The 18,902-nt window shown below is 48.3% G+C and overlaps 1 protein-coding gene across 4 annotated transcripts in view; it reads right to left on the reverse strand.

The window, feature by feature from the left end:
- Positions 1 to 18,902, reverse strand: part of RUFY1 (RUN and FYVE domain containing 1) — a 717,137-nt gene that overhangs the window by 247,947 nt on the left and 450,288 nt on the right. For all 4 annotated transcript variants that reach the window (XM_086931454.1, XM_086931453.1, XM_086931456.1 and 1 more), the window contains one exon: positions 6,319 to 6,416. In XM_086931454.1, coding sequence (XP_086787580.1) covers positions 6,319 to 6,416 — 98 coding nt within the window. The remainder of the gene's footprint in view (positions 1 to 6,318; positions 6,417 to 18,902) is intronic.

An 18,902-nucleotide genomic window follows, 5' to 3' on the forward strand; every position in this document is an offset into this window, starting at 1 on the left:
CTCACGAGCAGGGGTATACTCTTTTAGCAGGGAAGAAATGAAGGCAGGGGCAGTACCCTGGCGCGCCTGAAAAACCATGCAACCAGTTTTAAAAAGGGATCGCTCCCTGACAGGTAGCCAGTGTAATGCCTTCAGTAGGGGAGTAGAATGATGGGAACGGGGGAGGCCATACACCAATCTGGCCGCCTGGTTTTGAACCAGCTGGAGCTTCTGCAAACTATAGGCTGGAATGCTGTTGTATAGGGTGTTGGCGTAGTCCAGCCGGGAAATCACCAGAGCGGACATGATTAGTCTAAGTGCAAGGGGAGAGAAAAGACGAGAAACAGAGCGGATAGTTCGAAGAACAAGAAAACAGGAAGAAACAACAGAACTTATTTGTGAGTGGAGATTGAGATGATTATTGATTTTAATGCCCAGGGTCTTAACTGAGGGAGAAGGCGTGGGAGGGGGTCCTAAAGAAGAAGGCCAGAATGACGAGTTCCAGGGACTGGAGGAACCACCCGTAAGAACCAATTCTGTTTTATCGGGGTTCAACTTCAGATGGTTGTGGTTCATCCAGTCCCTGATGAAAATCATAGTAGTCTGAAAATTAGAGATAGAATGAGAAGAAGAAGAAAGATTAAAGATAAGCTGGAGGTCATCCGCATAATTGTAAACGGTGACCTCCAGTTGCTGAAGTGCAAAGATCAGAGGATAGATGTAGAGATTAAACAGAAGAGGGGAAAGAGAAGAACCCTGAGGAACACCACATGTGACCTTGAGTTGGGTGGCCGAGAAATCCCCCAACCAGACCGCCTGGGTGCGGTCCCTCAGGAAGGACGATAGCCAAACCAGGGCTGAGCCCTCGACCCCCGCCGCTCCGACACGAGAAAGTAAGATGGAATGATCCACCGTGTCGAAAGCGGCGGAGAGATCGAGGAGCACCAGAGCCTGGTGGTTGTTTTGGTCCATGCCCTCCCTGAGGTTGTTCAGGACCGACACCACGACGGACTCGGTGGAGTGCCTAGGCCGGAAGCCTGCCTGGCGGGACGCTAGGCCCCCATTGGCTTCTACATGGGCACTGAGGACCGATGTTACGTGTCGCTCCAGCACCTTGCCCAAATAGGGAAGAAGGGAGATGGGACGATAGTTAGCTGGAGCCGAGGGATCCGCGCCAGGCTTCTTCAGGATGGGCACTATGGTGGCAGATTTAAGTGCTGGGATTACCACCCCCTGGGCCAGCGAGCTATTGAGAAGGGAGATTGGCGGTTTGGGGCAAACAGAATAGATCTGTTGCAAAATATGGGCTGGACAGATGTCCACCGGGGAACCAGACTTTACTTTGGGAAGTATTGCAAGAAACACTTCTTCGGTAAGCGGAGGGATAGAAGAAAGACAACAGTGAACAGTCGGGGGAAGGGGCTCAGCAAAAGTAGGGGAAGGAAGTGGGATATTGGCTTTGATGTTGCTAATTTTTTCCAGGAAGTAAGAATTCAGAGAGTCACAGAGGGACTGGGTGGGGGGAGGCTTAAGCGTGGCCCTGTCAGAATAGGCCAGGTCATGAACGATGGAGAAAATCTCCCTAGATTTATTCTCCACCACCAGAATTTTAGCTGAGAAGTGTGCAGTTTTAGCGCCTAATATGGCCCTTTTGTAGTCGCTCAGCAGAGTCATATAATGGGTTTTTAGTAGAGGGCAGTAATTCTTTCTCCATTGCCTCTCAGCCCGCCGGAGGGTCAGCTTTTTTGTCTTCAGGTCATCGCCGAACCACCGATTTGACTCCTTAGATCTTTGGGTTGATATCCGACGTAATGGGGCTACCGTATCGCAGCCTCCAGCAAGCCAGGTATCGATGGCAACGGCTTGAGAGATAGAAGATAAACCCTCTAGGTTAGGTACAGAGTTCAAAAGGGAGGATGACAATGCAGGAAGGTTTACCCTATTCCAGTTCCGCGCCCAGGTGTTTTTGGCAAGCAGAATCTTTGCTGCCGACTTAAGGCGGAGGGAGAAGGAGATCAAGGCATGATCTGATCAGGGGCATGGGGACACGGACATGGAAGAGACCGAGATATTAAGAGACCAGACCTGGTCTAGTACATGACCGTGAATATGCGTAGGAATCTGCAGGTGAGAGACAAAATTCAGGGATACAAGTGAGTCAGAGAATTGCTTAGAGGCGGTACATTCATGAGGGTCTAAGGGCCAATAATTAAAATCCCCTAATACTAGGACTTAAGCGTGATTAATCGCTAAAGTGGCTAATAGGTCCTGAAATGCTGGCAAAAACAGGTGGGAGGACTGGGGAGGGCGATACATTAATAAACAGGTGAGCGGGGGAGAAAAGGCTTTATTCATGAAATCATGTGGCATAAAACATGCAAGAACATCTTCATACAACCCACAGGGCAATGATATCGTGGAAAGGGCAAACCGCATGGTAAAAGGAGCAATTCAGATGGCAGTGGCGAGTAGGTCTGCTGTTATGAAATTGGTGAATGAATTGGTCTGGGCTTACAGGACAACTGAGAACACTGTTACTGGAAAGATTCCGATTTTATGCATGAGGGGACGACCTATTAGCAGGAAATTAAACCCAGCATGGTTAAAGAACTGTCTTGGTTTGGTAAATCTGGTAGAGGAAAGAGAAGAAGTTGTGTCACAGAAGACTAGCATATTACCTAATGACTGGGTAAAAGTCAAGCCAGGAAGAGTGAGTGCTGGGTTTACTAAATTCAGGGGTCCATATAAAGTCAAAAATGTGCATAGGAGACATATAACTTTATATGATGGTGAAAGTTGGAACATGAGGAGAGTAGCATTATACAAGAGAGGGAATTCAAAAGACACAGTGGTGAGTGAAGTGGAAGGCGATGGACTCAATCCACATTTGTTCACAGAGGATCTGGATGTTAATACCAGTATATCTAGTACACCTTCTGGTGGTATACCTAGTACGTCATCAGAAGGTGCTGGAGATGGAACTAGGGGTTGCATAAGGCCTCAGAGATCAAGAGGTCCTCCTAGTTATCTGAATGATTATATATGTGGAGATTCAGGAGGATAACTTCCAGACAACCTTGAAATATCTTGAATAACATTTATATATATTTTTTTTTATTGAATGTAACTTTAGTATATTAATTAACTCATATTGTATTTGTGTATATAGTTTACATCTTACATCGATAAAAGAGGAAGATGTGTTGTGTATATAGTTTTTATCTAACATTAATAAAGGAGGAAGATGTGTTGTATTCTTGAACACAGTTCAAGAACACTTTTATGTTTATTTATATCTGTAGCTTTAAATGCTCTGCATCTTACAATGCTAGCCCAAGAGTCCATGGCATAGCTGTTCCATGGAATAACTGTAGTATGTGATGATTTACAATCATCCCGTCATTTTATGGATTACAACACCCTGGAATCCTTAAAACGCTCAAGCGCATGGTCTGCCTTGTCGCCAAAGAGGCGACGGCCATCAAACGGCATGTCCAGAAGGGTGACCTGGAAATCAGCAGAAAAGTTGGCAGTCCTCTGCCAGGCGTGGTGTCGAACTGCCACCGTCGTTGCCATCGCTCTGCCCAGTGAGTCCGTGGTATCCAGCCCACACCGGATGGAATAGCGTGCCGCATCTCGACCCTCCGCAAGGGCTTGGGCGAAATTAGTCCGGGCCTCCTCCGGACATTGTGGCAGCACGTCCGCGACCGTGTCCCACAGAGTGTGGGTGTAGCGGCCCAAGAGGCATGCGGTATTGACTGACTGCTGTCCCTAACTCAGGGACGAAAACACCTTCTTACCGAATTGTTCGTACCTTTTGGTTTCCCGATCGGGCGGAACCTCCGGGAATGCGGTCTGGGAAGTAGAGGCCTGGATAACCAGGCTCTTGGGGTGGGGTGGGTGGACAAGAAGCAAGGGTCGCCCGGAGCCAGACGGTAGCGCCTGGCCACGTTCCTATCTACAGGCTGACCTGTAGCGGGCTTGGACCAAGTGCCCAAACGAATGTCACACAAGGCCTAATTAAACGGCAGTAGAGGCGCAGCCGAGCTTGCCTGCGGTTTAAGGACCTCAGTGAGGAGGGTAGTCCTCACGGTCGCGACGGGAGCTCCAGGCCCAATGCCTTGGCCGCCAGCGTCAACACTACACTGTAGGCAGCCCCCTCCTCCTTAGCCACGGTTGGAGGGGAGACAAAACCAGTGTCTGGCGAAGTGTCCAGTCCACTGGCATCCCCAAGCTCACATGTTCAGTCCTGCTGAGACTGGCACTCCTGTGCCAGAGGGTCCACAGACCTCTCCTAATCTCCCTCTTCACCCATCACCTGAAATTCAGGTTCAAAGGATGGGGCCAGTTCGTGGACATAAAAAGTCTCCAAACGACGTTGAGAGCGGCACCCAGCGGCGCCGCTCTGGTGCCGGAACCGAATTGAGGGTAGGATCGGGGGCGGCGTAGCCCGTAGGCGGCGCAGGGGGTGACACTCTAGGGGCCGGCGTCGGTGAGGTCGTGAGGTCGACCGTCGACGACCCGGATCCGGAAGCGGATCCAGTGGGGGCCTGTGACGCAGGGACCGAAGTCGCCGGCGTCGTCGGGCCGAAGCACCCGACCCGCTAGGCCCCCCAGCCGGGACAGCTGGGCCGGAAGGCACCATGGAACCCGGCAAAGGAGGGAGAGACCTCATAGCCATGAGGTACCGCTCGACCTCCTCAGGTGTTGCATCGTGCCCAGCGAACGGAAGGTGTGGGGCAGGCTGCGGCGCCCGCGACTCCGTCGGAGCCGCGTGGGTGGTGTCACCCGAATCCCCGGTGCGTCGCGGAAGCGTCGGGGTGAGTCTGAAGAGCGATGACGCCTTTCCAACCTCTCATGCCTCTTACCTGAGGATCTTGATCCCGAAGACCGATGCCGACTCTCGGAGCTACGAGGGCTCCGACCCCGCGACCGGTCCCTCAACCTCCTGTGGGACCGGGACCTTGAACGGCGCAGGGCCTACTGCCGGATCTCAAGTCGCTTGCGGGACCGCTCCCGCCTAGCCTTAGACGTCAGGGCCCGGCAGTCGGAGCAGTTCGGTCATCGTGGTCGAGGCTTAGACACTGAAGGCACCGGCGATGGGGGTCGGTAACCGACATCATTCGGCTGCACTTGGAGCAGGGTTTGAACCCGGGCATCCCTATCGGCACCGTAGGAGTCGAACGACTCGAGAAAAACCAGATCAAAAAAGTTTAGTCAAAAAGTGACTAAGGGGTAGAGCTTCTCCGGATCTGCGCTAGCTGGCGCGGAAAAAAGAAGAACTGACGTCAGAGCGCGAGGGCGGCGTCTAAGTACTCCGGCGACGTCATTCCGGCGCTAACGACGCCGACGACGGACGCGGAGCCGCGGACGACACCTACCGACGCACAGGGGTATTGCTACGCAAAAGTGTCCGGATCCAGTCTGATGCCTGGGGATATTCTAAGGTAAGGACTCTATCACTAACGTGTCTCTTTCAGATAAGGAGGGAGCTGCCCTTTTGGAGGGGCAGTATCCTCCTTGTGGCAGAATCCCTTTTTTTCCTGAAGAAAAAGGGTCACCTTTCTGCAAGATCAACACTTTTTGAGGAGAACTCTCATCTTCATGCATGTCTGTCATGTTGACAGTTGTACTTTTACCTGGTCCAACAATAAGTCGATAGCCTCCAAAACAATTCATTGTACAGCAGAGCTGACGCAAGGGCTGGCAGACATCCAGGGAGTTTAAGAAACAGTAGAAATCCAGTCAAATGTAAGAAATCTGTCAGGCAGAGCAGAACTTTGTGTGGGGAATCCCACACACAATATGTTGTAGAAATCCAACTTATTTTGGCATCTAGGAAGTGTAGAACACTGAGCATATTTACCTCGCTGGTTGACGTTGGGCACATTTCAAATTGTGCTACTAAATAAACACTGTTATTTGGTCATATGGCTATTTTAAGACCATTTTTTGCCGTTTAAAATGACCACAGATTCCTAATCTGAAGACGGAGAATGATTCAAACTTGTGAATCTATTAAACATCTAATGGTGGAAAATGTGCTGATACGACCAATGTCTTAAATTGAAAAATAAAAAGAATATGACATTCAGTCTTACGATAATGGAAGCAGAGCACTCTACAGATCAATGCTAGGCTGTCGAAAGTGAAACTCGCTTCAACAAATTCTGCCCATAAATAGTGAAAAAGAACACCCCATAATAAAGTTAATATGTCTACATTAGACATTTACGTTATACGACGGACACACAATCACATAATTAAAGACATTTCTTGAAACAGTTAAGAAAAATAAATAAATTCTTATTTACATATTGATTGCTCATTAAAACTTACGTTTCTTCTAGCTGTTTTGATGCAGATCCATTCTGATTTGCTTTGGCTTCTAAGGAAGCTATAATTTCACTTTTTTGATGTAATGCAGTTTCAGCATTCTGTTGAAAGATTTTTTGGGAAAACCGAAGTTAAATAATTAATACTATGGCATATGATCAAGGAAGGTACGTGAAACGAAACCACACTGAGACTTGTAAACTTTTCTCTTTAAAAAATATGCTAAATAAAACTTTACTTTGACAATTTCAAACAATTCCTTAAACACTCACTGTTAGACCTGGCACCTTGGCGTGAGTTTCCCTTCCACTTTTTGCTGATGTGCCTCAGATGTTTTTGATGGTGTCTGCCGCTCAGGGCACTGCGCCACGGCCAATCCGTGCCGCAGTGCAAGTGCTCCCTATGTAAAATGTATATGTGATTGATTTCCATGATTGGGTCATTGGATTTACAGTCAATGCCAGTGCTGCTAGTGGGCCTGCAGCGCTGGTTGCGCCACCCACAGAAGCAGCCTGTGAAAATGTGTCTAGGGTCTGCCATTGAGGAACCTGCGTGCAGTCTGGTACTGTCAAGCTGGCTGGGCAAGTGCACACACTTGCCAGCCTCTAAACCTTCCCTTAACTTCATGTTAGTCACCCCTATGGTAGGCCCTAGGGCAGGGTGCATTGTAAGTGTAAGGGAGGGCAAGCCCTGATGTGTGTGGCATGTCCTAATAGGGAATTACAGCCAAATTCGTTTTTCGCTATTGTAAGGCTACCTGTTCTCTTAGGCCAAAGATGGGCTGCTGGAATTATTACACCCTATAATCCCAGCAGGCTCAGGGAACATGGTAGAAAGTCAAGTTTAGTATGCCTGAACTCAGAATAATAAAATACATCTTTTAGTAAAGTTTATTTTAATATCCTGTGTTTGCAAATGCTACTTTTAGAAAAATAGCATTTGCTTGCCTAACCATTTCAGCCCGCCTCTGCTAGGATGTGTATCTGACTGTCTGGGTTATGTGAGTGACAGGGCTGGGGGATGACAGGTGGTGAATGCCAGGATTACAGCTTGGTGGGAGGTGGGAGTGCCCCTGGATTCTGAATGGGTCTGTGCTCTGCCACCACAATGCTGGCTCCGCCCCCTGGGGAGCGACTGATGACTCAGCCGGCACCTGGCCCAGGAAGGGCGAAGCACTGTCAACAAGGTACTCCTGGCTGCCCCTGTCCACACAATACTGGCTCCTCCTCCTGTGGAGCGTCTGATGTGCCTGCCCCTCACACTGAAAGCAGAAGTCAGAGTACCCCCAACAAAGTACTCAGAGACTGAATGAGGTTATGCAAAGGCCCCCCTGGCCGGAAAAGACAAAAGAAATGCTGTATAAAAGTAGGAGCCCTGCTCCTGGTAAATCAGAATCCTGTTTCCCACAACGAACCTCTGCCCGAATAGAAGGAGAAGAAGACGCTGGAAGGACTGGCCTGCTGCTTTCCTTGCTGAGGAAGGAAAGGAAAAGACTTGCTAAAAAGACTTTGTAGACTTGTGCTTGAAACATTCTCCAAGGGCTTGTTGAAGCTTGCCCCCTGACCTGAACCCCAAGACTAGTGGGTTCTTGGTACCTTTGCTCGTCCTGAAACTCGAGCCGTGTGTGCATCCCGCCGGAGCAAGACTGCGCCCCTCATCGCCCCCTCCTAGGGCTGTGGCACTCGGGAGCTTGCCTGCCTTTGTCCCCGTGAGAGCCTCGCTCCGTTTGGAGTCGCTCTCTGCCCCCGGGTTAGGCTACCTGCTCCTCTGCCCCTGCCTGCTACTTGCGCACGCTGAAGCGCTCTCACCCCTCCCGCCGGAATTCCTCTAAAGATCGTGATCAACGCCGGTTTATCAGCTGCACAGGCTGTGCCCTGTGACCCCGCTTCACTATCTTGGAATCTAATCATGCCGCGCCCCCCCGTTGTGGAGACTCCCGCACCGCCGTGCTGAGGGTCGTGGCCGCGCCTGCCTGAGCGCATGCACCGCTGACGTCAGGATCCAAAGGTGCCCCTGGATCATCTGAGTAGCACTGACCCGTGTCCGACTCACCCCAAGAACTAGCACCGTTCATCAAAGATTCCTGCACGGGCTCGGGGCCCGCAACGTGTTATTTCCGCGTCATGGAGGCATGTGCATCAAGAGCGCTGAAGGAGGAAGCCTACGCCCCCACAAGAGTCCTTGCGGGTGAGTGGGAGCCAAGCGTAGCACTTCCGTCCTCCTATCTTGGCCCCCCAGCCCCCTGACAAGCGCCCTGCTCCTCAGAACCCTCCCGCCGCACGAGCCGCACCGGTCAGCACCAAGCTCTGCCTGCGCCTATGTCCCGAGCCGCTGGGAAGGACCGTACGCGGTGAAGGCTTGCTCACGCTAAATGTGTGGGCCGCGGTAGGGCTCCAGTCGATTTCAGCGGAGAGAGCGAGCGAAGCGCTACGAAGCGCACAGAAGGCCTAAGAGTGGCCTGAGGTCCCCAGAACCTGCCCATGAAGTCAGAATAAAGTAGCTGGGACTAAGAGAACTATTTTGGAAGTACATTTGAAGTGAACAGAAACCTTTTGTGATCTAGAAGCAAGAAGAAAAGCTTGCCTATTTTCAATCTGTGGCCTAAAACCTAAACACGTTATATTTGGTCTTGTGATAAGTCTGATCTGCTTATATATATATTTTTTTTTTACATAAAGGAAGGTATTTTTATATATAATACCTGCCTGGTGTCCATTTGTGGGGGGATTGGTACATTTTACTGTGTGTGCTATTACAAGTGCTTAACTCCATAGCGCCTGAAGAATAGCCTTGGCTGCTCACGCCACGCACCTAGAGGGGGAGCAAGGGTAATTCTAAGGGGTTATCCTTCGCCCTGACTTAGAGGAGAGGGTCCCTTCTTGTCACAAGTGAATACTTGCGCCAACCAGAGACCCCTAATTCTAACACTCACCAAGCAACAAACACCCCTTATCTGAAGTCAGATGCCTGCAGTGCAAGTTGGAGCATCTACCAGGGGAAATGCTTCAAATTTTGCTTGAGAAAAGCATGTCAAGGAATCGGGTAAAGAAACTTGACAAGTTGCATAGTCCCTGGTGATGAAGGATCAGGAAAGAAAAATCCATGACCTTGACACTCTAAAGTCTGCTGGGTGTGTTTAATGAAGTGGGTCATGTGATGCTGGTAAGTTGTCTTCAGCGACCCATAGACATTACTCCTTTTGTCTTACTGAGGATTACATCCTTTCTAGAAAAATGGAGCAACATGTGAAGAGTGGAGTATAGGCCATTAATGAGAGTGGGGGTCACCAAGGGTATCACAAGTCTTTTGGAATGTGTTAGGGCTTGTGGAGGCATCGAGGGCAATATGTACAACCAAATTTTGCATGCACCAACGGGTTAGCAACACGATTGCACATGCAAAAACGATAGGGCCATTTACAATTGGGAAGGGGCATTCCAAGGGCGTCCCTTCCTAATTGCGACTCGCTACCCTATGAAAGAATGTTTTGCAATTGCGGTCGCAAAACACTCGTAATTTACCACCCTCTTCAAGAGGGTGGTAATGCATTCGCAAAAGGGAAGGGGTCCACAGGGGACCCCTTCCTCTTTGCAAATGTAGGGGAAAATAGGGGCAGGAAAACGGGTTGCATTAAAAAAAACACTGCTTTATTGAAAAGCAGTCCCAGACATAAAGGTCTGCTGAGCCCAGCAGACCACCGTACCAGGGAGGGCCAGCCATTCCTAACGTGGTCGCAAATTGCGAATGCCTCATGAATATTGATGAGGCATGCAATTTGCGACCCCATTGGGAATCACAAACAGTGTCTCGGACGCTGTTGTATATGGCATTTAGCGACTCGCAAATTGCGATTCGAAATTAAGAGCAATTTGTGAATCGCTAAATGCCCCGGTTGTACATCTGGACCCAAATGTGCTTTGTGTGGGTACCTTCTGTATACATTATCCTTGCCCAGTAAGAGGCACAAGATCTAAAGAGAGTCTTCAGGTGGAAAGGTGCCTCACTCTTCATGATGATGATGATGATGATGCTCCTAGGGCTTACAAAATACAGGTAGAAAATGGGCAGAAATCTGCTTAGCTTCTACAAGCTTCAATTGATAAAGGTTCCAGGGAAAGGGTTAATTAGACTAATGCAGAAATGAGAGCGATCTGAATACTAGACCCACAGAATTCCTTATTGTAAGCTTAATACTCGGAAGAAAATCTGACAACAGGAGCCTCTATGGGGAGTTCAAGCTCTGAGCCGCCTCCCTGGCCAAGGCTCAGATCACAAACTTAGGTGAATATGCTGTTTTAATGTGTGAACTGCTATTTTAACCTTGATTACTAAGGGTGCCCAGTCTTGTGACTGGAAATATTTTAACCATGTACAATTATGCAAGATCAAGTGATGGAAGAAATGCTATTCCGGAGTAATTGAGAGAGAGAGAACGAGGGAGAGAGAGCGAGAGAGAGAGGGAAAGACAGGGAGAAAGAGGGAGAGAGAAAGAGATAGAGCGTGTGAGAGTAGCATCCCAGCAACTTGTGGCAAACAGTGCCCCCTTCAACCGACATATTGTATCCATTATGGTGCCAACCCCAGGCATAATACTGCTAGTTAATTACATATTGCAGACACCAATGGTTTGATGACACCCGCTGACCCCTTAATTATACTCATAATTATTGCTAGAAAGGTGACAATTAATGACATAACTTGGGAGCCATGGCATGTTGGTAGCAACTTCTAGCACACTGCTGGCTCTGACATATTGGTAGCAATATTAGCTAACAGTGGATACCCCTGGCATGCACTTCTGGCATAATGTTCGATTTGGAATTCTAATGCTGGCTCTAGCATCATGATGGTTATTATTGGCAGCTATAGGCATCCATTTGCAAGCACTAACAGTCACATGCAAGTTAGGCTATGTATGGCAGGGTTTACACATACTTAGTGGGTGAAGGCTCCTTACTCTGTTAATAGCAAGCCACATACCTAGACTATGCTAACACCCATCCATCCGGAACATCAATGTACTCATACATTTATCTATGCTTTCAGTCATTTGATGATCTGTGCTCTCTCACTCATTCATCATTTACTTGTTTGCTAATGCAGCCATCTACCCATGCATTTGCCCTGCCATGCATCTATCCATCATTCTCTCATCTAGTCAACCAATCACTCTATCTTTCCTGCACCCATCAAATAAGTCTATTATTCCAACAGGTGACTAACTCTAGCATTTACCTGCTCACCTATACACACTACCAGACACAAACTAGCCAATCTATGAAGAAGCACCTTTCACATATAAAAACAACAAGATCAATTGGCCTAGTAGGTGCTTTATATTATTGTCTAGACGTAGCGACCATTACAACTGACAACAGAGAATATATAATGCAATTGTTCTGCTTAGCAGCCATTGCTATTTAGGCAAATCAAGCTTCGGGTAGGGGTTGTTGGCACTCCAATGTTTTGATTTAAAAGCCTAAAAGTAGATGGTCTGTAATAAATAGAGGTTTACCCTTTTATCTAATCTGTCAAGGGCCAGATTAAGAAAGACTTCCACTGCACTTGTTCATATTAGTACAGTAATCAATCTTTATCAAATAAAGGTTTCAGTTTTCAAGTAGTTTCTAAGTGACTTGTGATCTCTCTTCTGAAACCTAAAATGCATCAGGATGTGGACTGTACCTTAAATTGTGTCTTACCCATATGGGTGAGTAAGTAGGTGGGTTGATGCGAAACAGGACAGTGCATATATACTATGTAAGAGAATGCCTCTTTTTGCATAATCACCCCCAAAGTTTGGACTAATGCTGTTATTTTTTCTACTTCGAGTGCACTGAGGCCTGCTAATCAGACCTCAGTGAGCGTGTTCTAACACCTTACAAAATGTATGTGGGATTGGCTACCTCTCAATTGGCATAAGCTGACTTACTTAAAAGTCCCTTGTATATGGTACCAAGAGTACCCAGGGCATGTAAGACAGAGTATCCCACCCACAGGGCTGTGGCACTGGTTGTGACACCCTGTGTGGGGGAAAAAGCACAAAATAGCTCCTAGCCTGCTACTGCACTCTTGAAGAGCAGTTTTGAACTGCTCATTCAACGTTGCCATTTAAACCAATGGCAAACCCACCACCTCTCTTAACAATATGCACAAGTCTCCCCTAAGAAAGGCAAATGGATGAATCAGATCCGGCGAGGACCTCTTGAACATCCAATTAGAATCGAATCAGGAACACACCAGGATAAAGTGCAAAGTGCATATTTTTATTGTCAGCATAGTTAATCCAAAAGTTGCTCAGACATAGTAAGTGCCCGCCATTAATATATATTACAGCATTCCGAATACATTCACAGCCTGCATGCCGATGGTTCAAGGCTCCTGCTCTTTCTTCAGAAGCTCGACATTTCAGTTTGTGCTTTCTGACACACCCAATTTATAATTGCTTAATTAGACGCCCGCCGTGAAGGATCGTACCACCCCGCTATCACTGGGGGCCACAGGGCTAGGAATCATGCCAAAGCCTGCTAAGTGGGAGGACAACGCATAGGATTGACAACTGACCCCTTTATTCTGAGGTTCATCGGAGGGCTTTTGAAAAGGTGACAACAATGAACATTATGTGCATCCATCAAAGGAGTGAATTATTCTGATATACACTACAAGGCCTAGAGGGCCAAGCAAACTACTAATTTGAGCAGCCAATCGGAGAGCGCCTAATTAAGCAATTGGTCAATTGGCTTGACCATTTTAAGTCCCTCTACCCACTTAGAGCTTCGGATTCTTCTGTAAATATAGCCGCCCAAATAAGTATATCCGAACCAACTCACCCGGCGGCCATGGAACTTGATTGCCACCCTTTCAGACTCCTTGAAGTACAGGTGGCTCTTAGAAGCTTGACTTCGGGGAAAGCACCGGGTTTAGATAGGATCCCTGGTGATCTATACCTGAGCGAGCAGAGGGTCTGGGCCCCTTACATCTGTGTCTACTTCAACGCCATCGGTCCTCGGAAGCTTGTTTCCGGTCCAGGGAAGGCATGGCTTGGCAGTTCGGGCTGGACTGTTCCCATGAGGCACAGGGTCAGACTGATTTGCATATGACCATGTCTGAACTGGGGTGGTGTGGAGTGCAAAAAAACGATGGATTTAGGCCCAGATCTGTGTACTGGGGTGAATGTATGACATTGTTCTGCATTCTGGCCATCAACTGTGGTTTTTGCATTTGTCACCCGAGTGGGATGGGTATGCTCAGACGTGAGTCCCATGCACTCCACACCACTGGATTCAAGCAAGCCGGGCTGAAGACGGCTGGAATGCCAGAAACCGGTCCTCGGAAGCTTGTTTCCGGTCCAGGGAAGGCATGGCTTGGCAGTTCGGGCTGGACTCTTCCAATGAGGCACAGGGTCAGACTGATTTGCATATCGCCATGTCTGAACTAGGGTGGTGTAGAGTGCAAAAAAACGATGGTTTTAGGCCCAGATCTCTGTACTGGGGTGAATGTATGACATTGTTCTGCATTCTGTCCATCAACTCTGGTTTTTGCATTACTTCAACGCCATTATACAGGGCCTGGACATTCCCCCGACGTGGCTGGGTGCAGAAATCATACCCATACACAAAAAAGCTTCTCACCTGGACCCGGCCAACTACCGCCCGATTAGTTTGATCGACGTCCTCCAGAAAATATTCGCACGTGTCCTCCTAACTAGGTTGCAGAGCTGGATGGAAGACCATCACATCCTAACCCCCTTCCAAGCAGGCTTTCGGGCAAAGGTCTCCACGACTGACCAACTGTTTAGATTACAGTTGGTATACTGGAAGACAGTCACTCTGGGGCAGGTAGTCTGTATTTGATCTTTGTCATTCGAGCTAGTACAGAGGGATAAGCTTTGGGCAATATTACTCGCGATGGGTGCCCCGGCCTACCTGTGCGATTTATTCAAACGCTTGCACCAAGGCACTTACGCAAGGGTGATGTACGGGAGGGGTGGGGAATTGTCGGCTCCGTTCCTGGTGGAAAAGGGAGTGAGGCAGGGGTGTGTTTTAGCGCCCACGCTCTTCTCCCTCTTCCTCAATGGGTTGACCGCACACCTACTGGGATCGAGAGATCTGGACTCCCCTTGACTGGCTGGGCGAAAAATACCGGCCCTAATGTTCGCTGACAATACCCTCCTATTGTCAAAGTCATCTGAGGGTATCCAGCGCACATTAGAGGCTTTTTGCCGCTTTTGCAGCCTGAGGAATCTAGAGATTAACCTCTCTAAAACCAAGTATATGGTCTATAACACCAAACAACCCAATTGCCCCCATCCCCTCTTGGATGGAATGGCGCTGGATCGAGTGTCCACTTTCGACTATTTGGGGATTACCCTAAATGATAGGATGGACTGGGGATCTCATATGGCTAAGGCCAACTTGAAGCTGGCCCAATCCTCTGGCGGTATCTTAAATTGCTGGGTCCTCCCGTGGAAATCTATAAAGCCCAGGCGAGAGGGGGCACGCTATATGGTGCGGATCTATCGGGTCATGTCAGTGCTGCCCCGCTATCCCTCACCGAGAATAGCTTCATCAGGCGCCCTTTGAGGCTTCCCCGGAGTACCCACCTAAGGCTGGATTTAGGTTTGGTGCCTATCTCGAATTGTCCGATACTGTACTGGAGAGGACTCTGGTACACACCTGAGCTTGCGTGCTATAGGGAGGACCTAGGGGATCTTTTGTCCAGAGGGGGTGTGGGGAAGATCCCATAGTTAAAGCACATCAAGCACCTCTCCCAGGCTCTTGGTATGGGGTAAATATGGTCGTCCCCAAAGAGGCTTGAGTTTTGCTTTCCAAGAAATCCTTGAGCTTGGCATTAAAGCGCCGCCGTATGGATCTTATAATATCTAATTCTTCCATGGGCAGGCTGACTAACACCTTCCTTAACATCAAGACTCATCCCAACTTTGAGAAATTCTTGTATGTCATCCAGCCTCCTCTAGCCAAGAAACTTTATATCCAGTTTAGACCCGGCCCATTGCCTCTTGGGGGTGTCACAAATAAGTGGGCAAACGCTTAATACTTGGCGAGTTCTTGCCCAGGGTGTGCAGGTAGCAGAAAGACAGATCTGCACGTTCTGCTCTTCTGCCCCTCGCACTCAAGGGCAAGAGCCAAATGGATTATTCAATTCTGCAAGTCCAGGGGTTTAAGGGACCACAGGGAGGTTTTCAGAATTCTTAAATATGATACCACTCCTCTGACAGTGTTCGCAACTGCAACCTTTCTCCTGTCCATGTGGTACACAAGGTGTGCAGTACTAAAAATTGCAAGACCATTAACTCCCCTTTCTTTAGTTGTAGGAACTTTGTAGCCCATGAGGTCCCTTCTAATAAACTGTCTGGGATCTTTTAGCGCGAGTATGTACTGTATGTAGAGCTTTTTATGTCCGTATTTCCCTAATCTTCTTAGCTTTTGTATGAATTTAGTATTGTTTTAAAGACTGTACTGCATGTTTTAACATTGTCACTTCTACTTGCAAATGTGTAAATATGTCTTTTTATGGTTTTTAACCGATAATAAAAGCTTTTGACTCACTAACTGACTGGCAATTATAAATTGTGTGTGTCAGAAAGCACAAACTGAAATGTTGAGCCTCTGAAGAAAGAGCAAGAGCTCTGAAATGAGTCAGGCTGATATCGGCATGCAGGCTGTGAATGTATTCGGAATGCAAGACTCAGTTTACCTTAATAAAGGGTTTTCACGCCAGTTGCCGTCTGAGTGCGTCCTTGCCTGGGGGCATCTTGGAGCTTGGATTTTAATGCGGCAGTCCCGCCGTGAAGGATTGCACCATCCCGCTTTCACGCGGGGCCACAGGGCTAGGAATCATGCTAAAGCCTGCTAAGTGGGAAGACAACGCATAGGATTGACAACTGACCCCTATATTCTGAGGCCCATCAGAGGGCTTATGAAAAGGTGACAACAGTGAAAATTACGTGCATCCATCAAAGGAGTGAATTATTCTGATATACACCACAAGACCCAGAGGGCCAAGCAAACTACTCATTTGAGCAGCCCATCGGAGGGTGCCTAATTAAACAATTATAAATTGGGTGTGTCAGAAAGCACGAACTGAAATGTCGAGCTTCTGAAGAAAGAACAGGAGCTCTGGAACGCGTCAGGCTGATATCGGCATGCATGCTGTGAATGTATTCGGAATGCAGGACTCAGTTTACCTTAATGAAGGGCTTTCACGCCAGTTGCCGTCTGAGTGCGTCCTTACCTGGGGTCACCTTGGAGCTTGGGGTTATATATATATATATTTTTTTTTTCGGGGAGTTTTATGAAGCGCAAACTTGACACATTCATATGTCCTGACAGCAACACTTCAAATTGCTGTTTTTGGTGTAGAAAAGTGAGACCGAGTTAACAATTTACCCCTCAGCCCAGCAAACTTTTGAATGGGACTACTAAAATTAGTACTTGAAGGTATCAAAATAATTGTGACATCAAACCTGACTTGATACCCAAGTAAAATGTTATGTCACTATTAAGGAAAGGCATCTTTTAGAAGGTTACACTCTGTTGTCCAGTGGCCTTGCACACCTCCTGCCCACCAGACAGGCTTCTGACCTCCTGGGAAGTTGTGCTAACGATTCCCAGGCTCAGAAACATTAGAAGCATGCAACAGGAAGAGATGTTACCTCACCCATGCCACTAATGGTGTTGGCCCAAAAAGCAAGCCTCAAAGGTGAAGCCGCAAATGGCGATCTTCTCCGGAGGGGTAGACAGGTTGGCAGTGGAAACAAACAGGAGACCGGTGCTCATCGTCTCAGATGTGTCGTCTCAGCACATATTTGTTGCCAAAGAGGAACACCAGTCTCCACCAAAGGATACCACTGGACCCGCTGTGCATGGATATCGGTAGTCCAGCTGCAGCTGGCCTTCTACTGACTCAAAGAGGACTTCAAGGGACACAGACACCTGCAGCCAGGAAAGCCAAAGTGTGACTTACCAAAAGATACAAAGTCGTAGTCTTTCAAAGTTTTGGTACTTTTAATGAAATATTGGAGATATATTCCATCTAGAGTGTGTAAATCTATTTACACAATCATTTGTGGTTCTGGAAAAAGGATTGGAAATTTCAGGGCGTGGCCGGAACGCAGAACATAGAGGGCCTAATTATTTGCTGTGCGTGGCCCCACATCATCTACTATGGGGGCTGGGGAGCCAGGGAGCACATTTTGTTGAGACACAATCTGCAAAGGTACGTCCTCTGTGCCTGGGAGCTGCAATCGAGCAATGGGCTGCTGGCTCTGCGTTTCTACGCCAGGCAACGGCAGTGGTATACCCAGGATCAGGCCAGGCCCTCTGAGGATGAGGCTCTGCACAATTGTCAATGGCTACGCAGAGAAAAGGCTGGCAAAGCCCTAGAGTTGTGTCTCCGTGGCCCGGCCGGCAACTTAGACCTGTTTTGGGGCTAAAGAGACACCGGGAGCCCCTTTCGTGCAGGTGGGAACGGAGTACTCAGAGGGGGCTTAGTTTGAGCAGGATGGCTCGACACCTAGTGGCTGGAGATATCCCCAACGCCCTGGATGACATGGATGATGCTGGCTAATGGGGCCCTATGCTGGAGCCGGACAGGGGGGCCCAGGGTGGGAGACACAAGGCTCCACATTGCAGTTGGGAGTACTTTTGCCTTCACTCATATATGTTCAGATTATGGGTGAGGCGAATTCTTGAACCCTGGACTTCGCGAGTGCCCCACTGAGTCTCCTGCCTTACTGAGATACTACCCAGCACCTACTTTTCGAACTTCGCATGTGTACATGAGGTAGAAGCGTAATCAACGGAGAACCCAGTCACCAGACCCCCAACCTTGGGTATTTTGCCCCTTCTTGTCCCTTGGTTCACAGCGAAGAGCAACCATGATAGCTACTACGGAGTCCCCTGTGGAGACGACCCATGCCCTGTGGGGGCTTCTCCAGCTAATAAGTTGGACAAAATACTGGCGCCATTGCTGACTCTAGGGAGGCCTTTGAGACCAAATTCAACTCTCACTAACGCCATGGCGATCCGCAGAGAAAACCAGCAAAAACTCTCAAACAGAATACATGCGAATACCCAAGCCATAGCTGATTTGGACCCTCCAGCCAACATACAGTGGAACAAACACAGTCTATTCTAGAATAGATACCCATTGCAGAGAGCAAACTGGATGATGCGGAGGTCAGCTACCTCTGCAATAATGTGTGGAATGTAGGCATACCAGAGGGGGCGGAGAGGAGAGAGACAGCCGCATTTCTTGAACATTGGATTAAACAAGAGGATGCGCTTTCCCTGCATTTTGTGCTGTAGCATGCACATCGGGTTCAGACTTGGCAACCTCCCCTTCCAGTGCCCCACCCGACCTATTGTCGCAAGACTATTGAATTATTGTGACCCAGATACAACCCTTATGGCTATCAGTGAGAAGGGTATCGTCTACCTTGGCAACACAAAAATATGTTCTTTCTAGATCATACACTTGGAGTCCAGCGTCAAACAGCATAATTTACGCAGGTGAAACAGAAACTGCGAGATCTAGGCCTTAAATGCACCTTAATGTTTCCCGCC

The sequence above is a fragment of the Lissotriton vulgaris genome, chromosome 7 (assembly GCF_964263255.1).
Source record: "Lissotriton vulgaris chromosome 7, aLisVul1.2, whole genome shotgun sequence".
Classification (NCBI taxonomy): Eukaryota; Metazoa; Chordata; class Amphibia; order Caudata; family Salamandridae; genus Lissotriton; species Lissotriton vulgaris.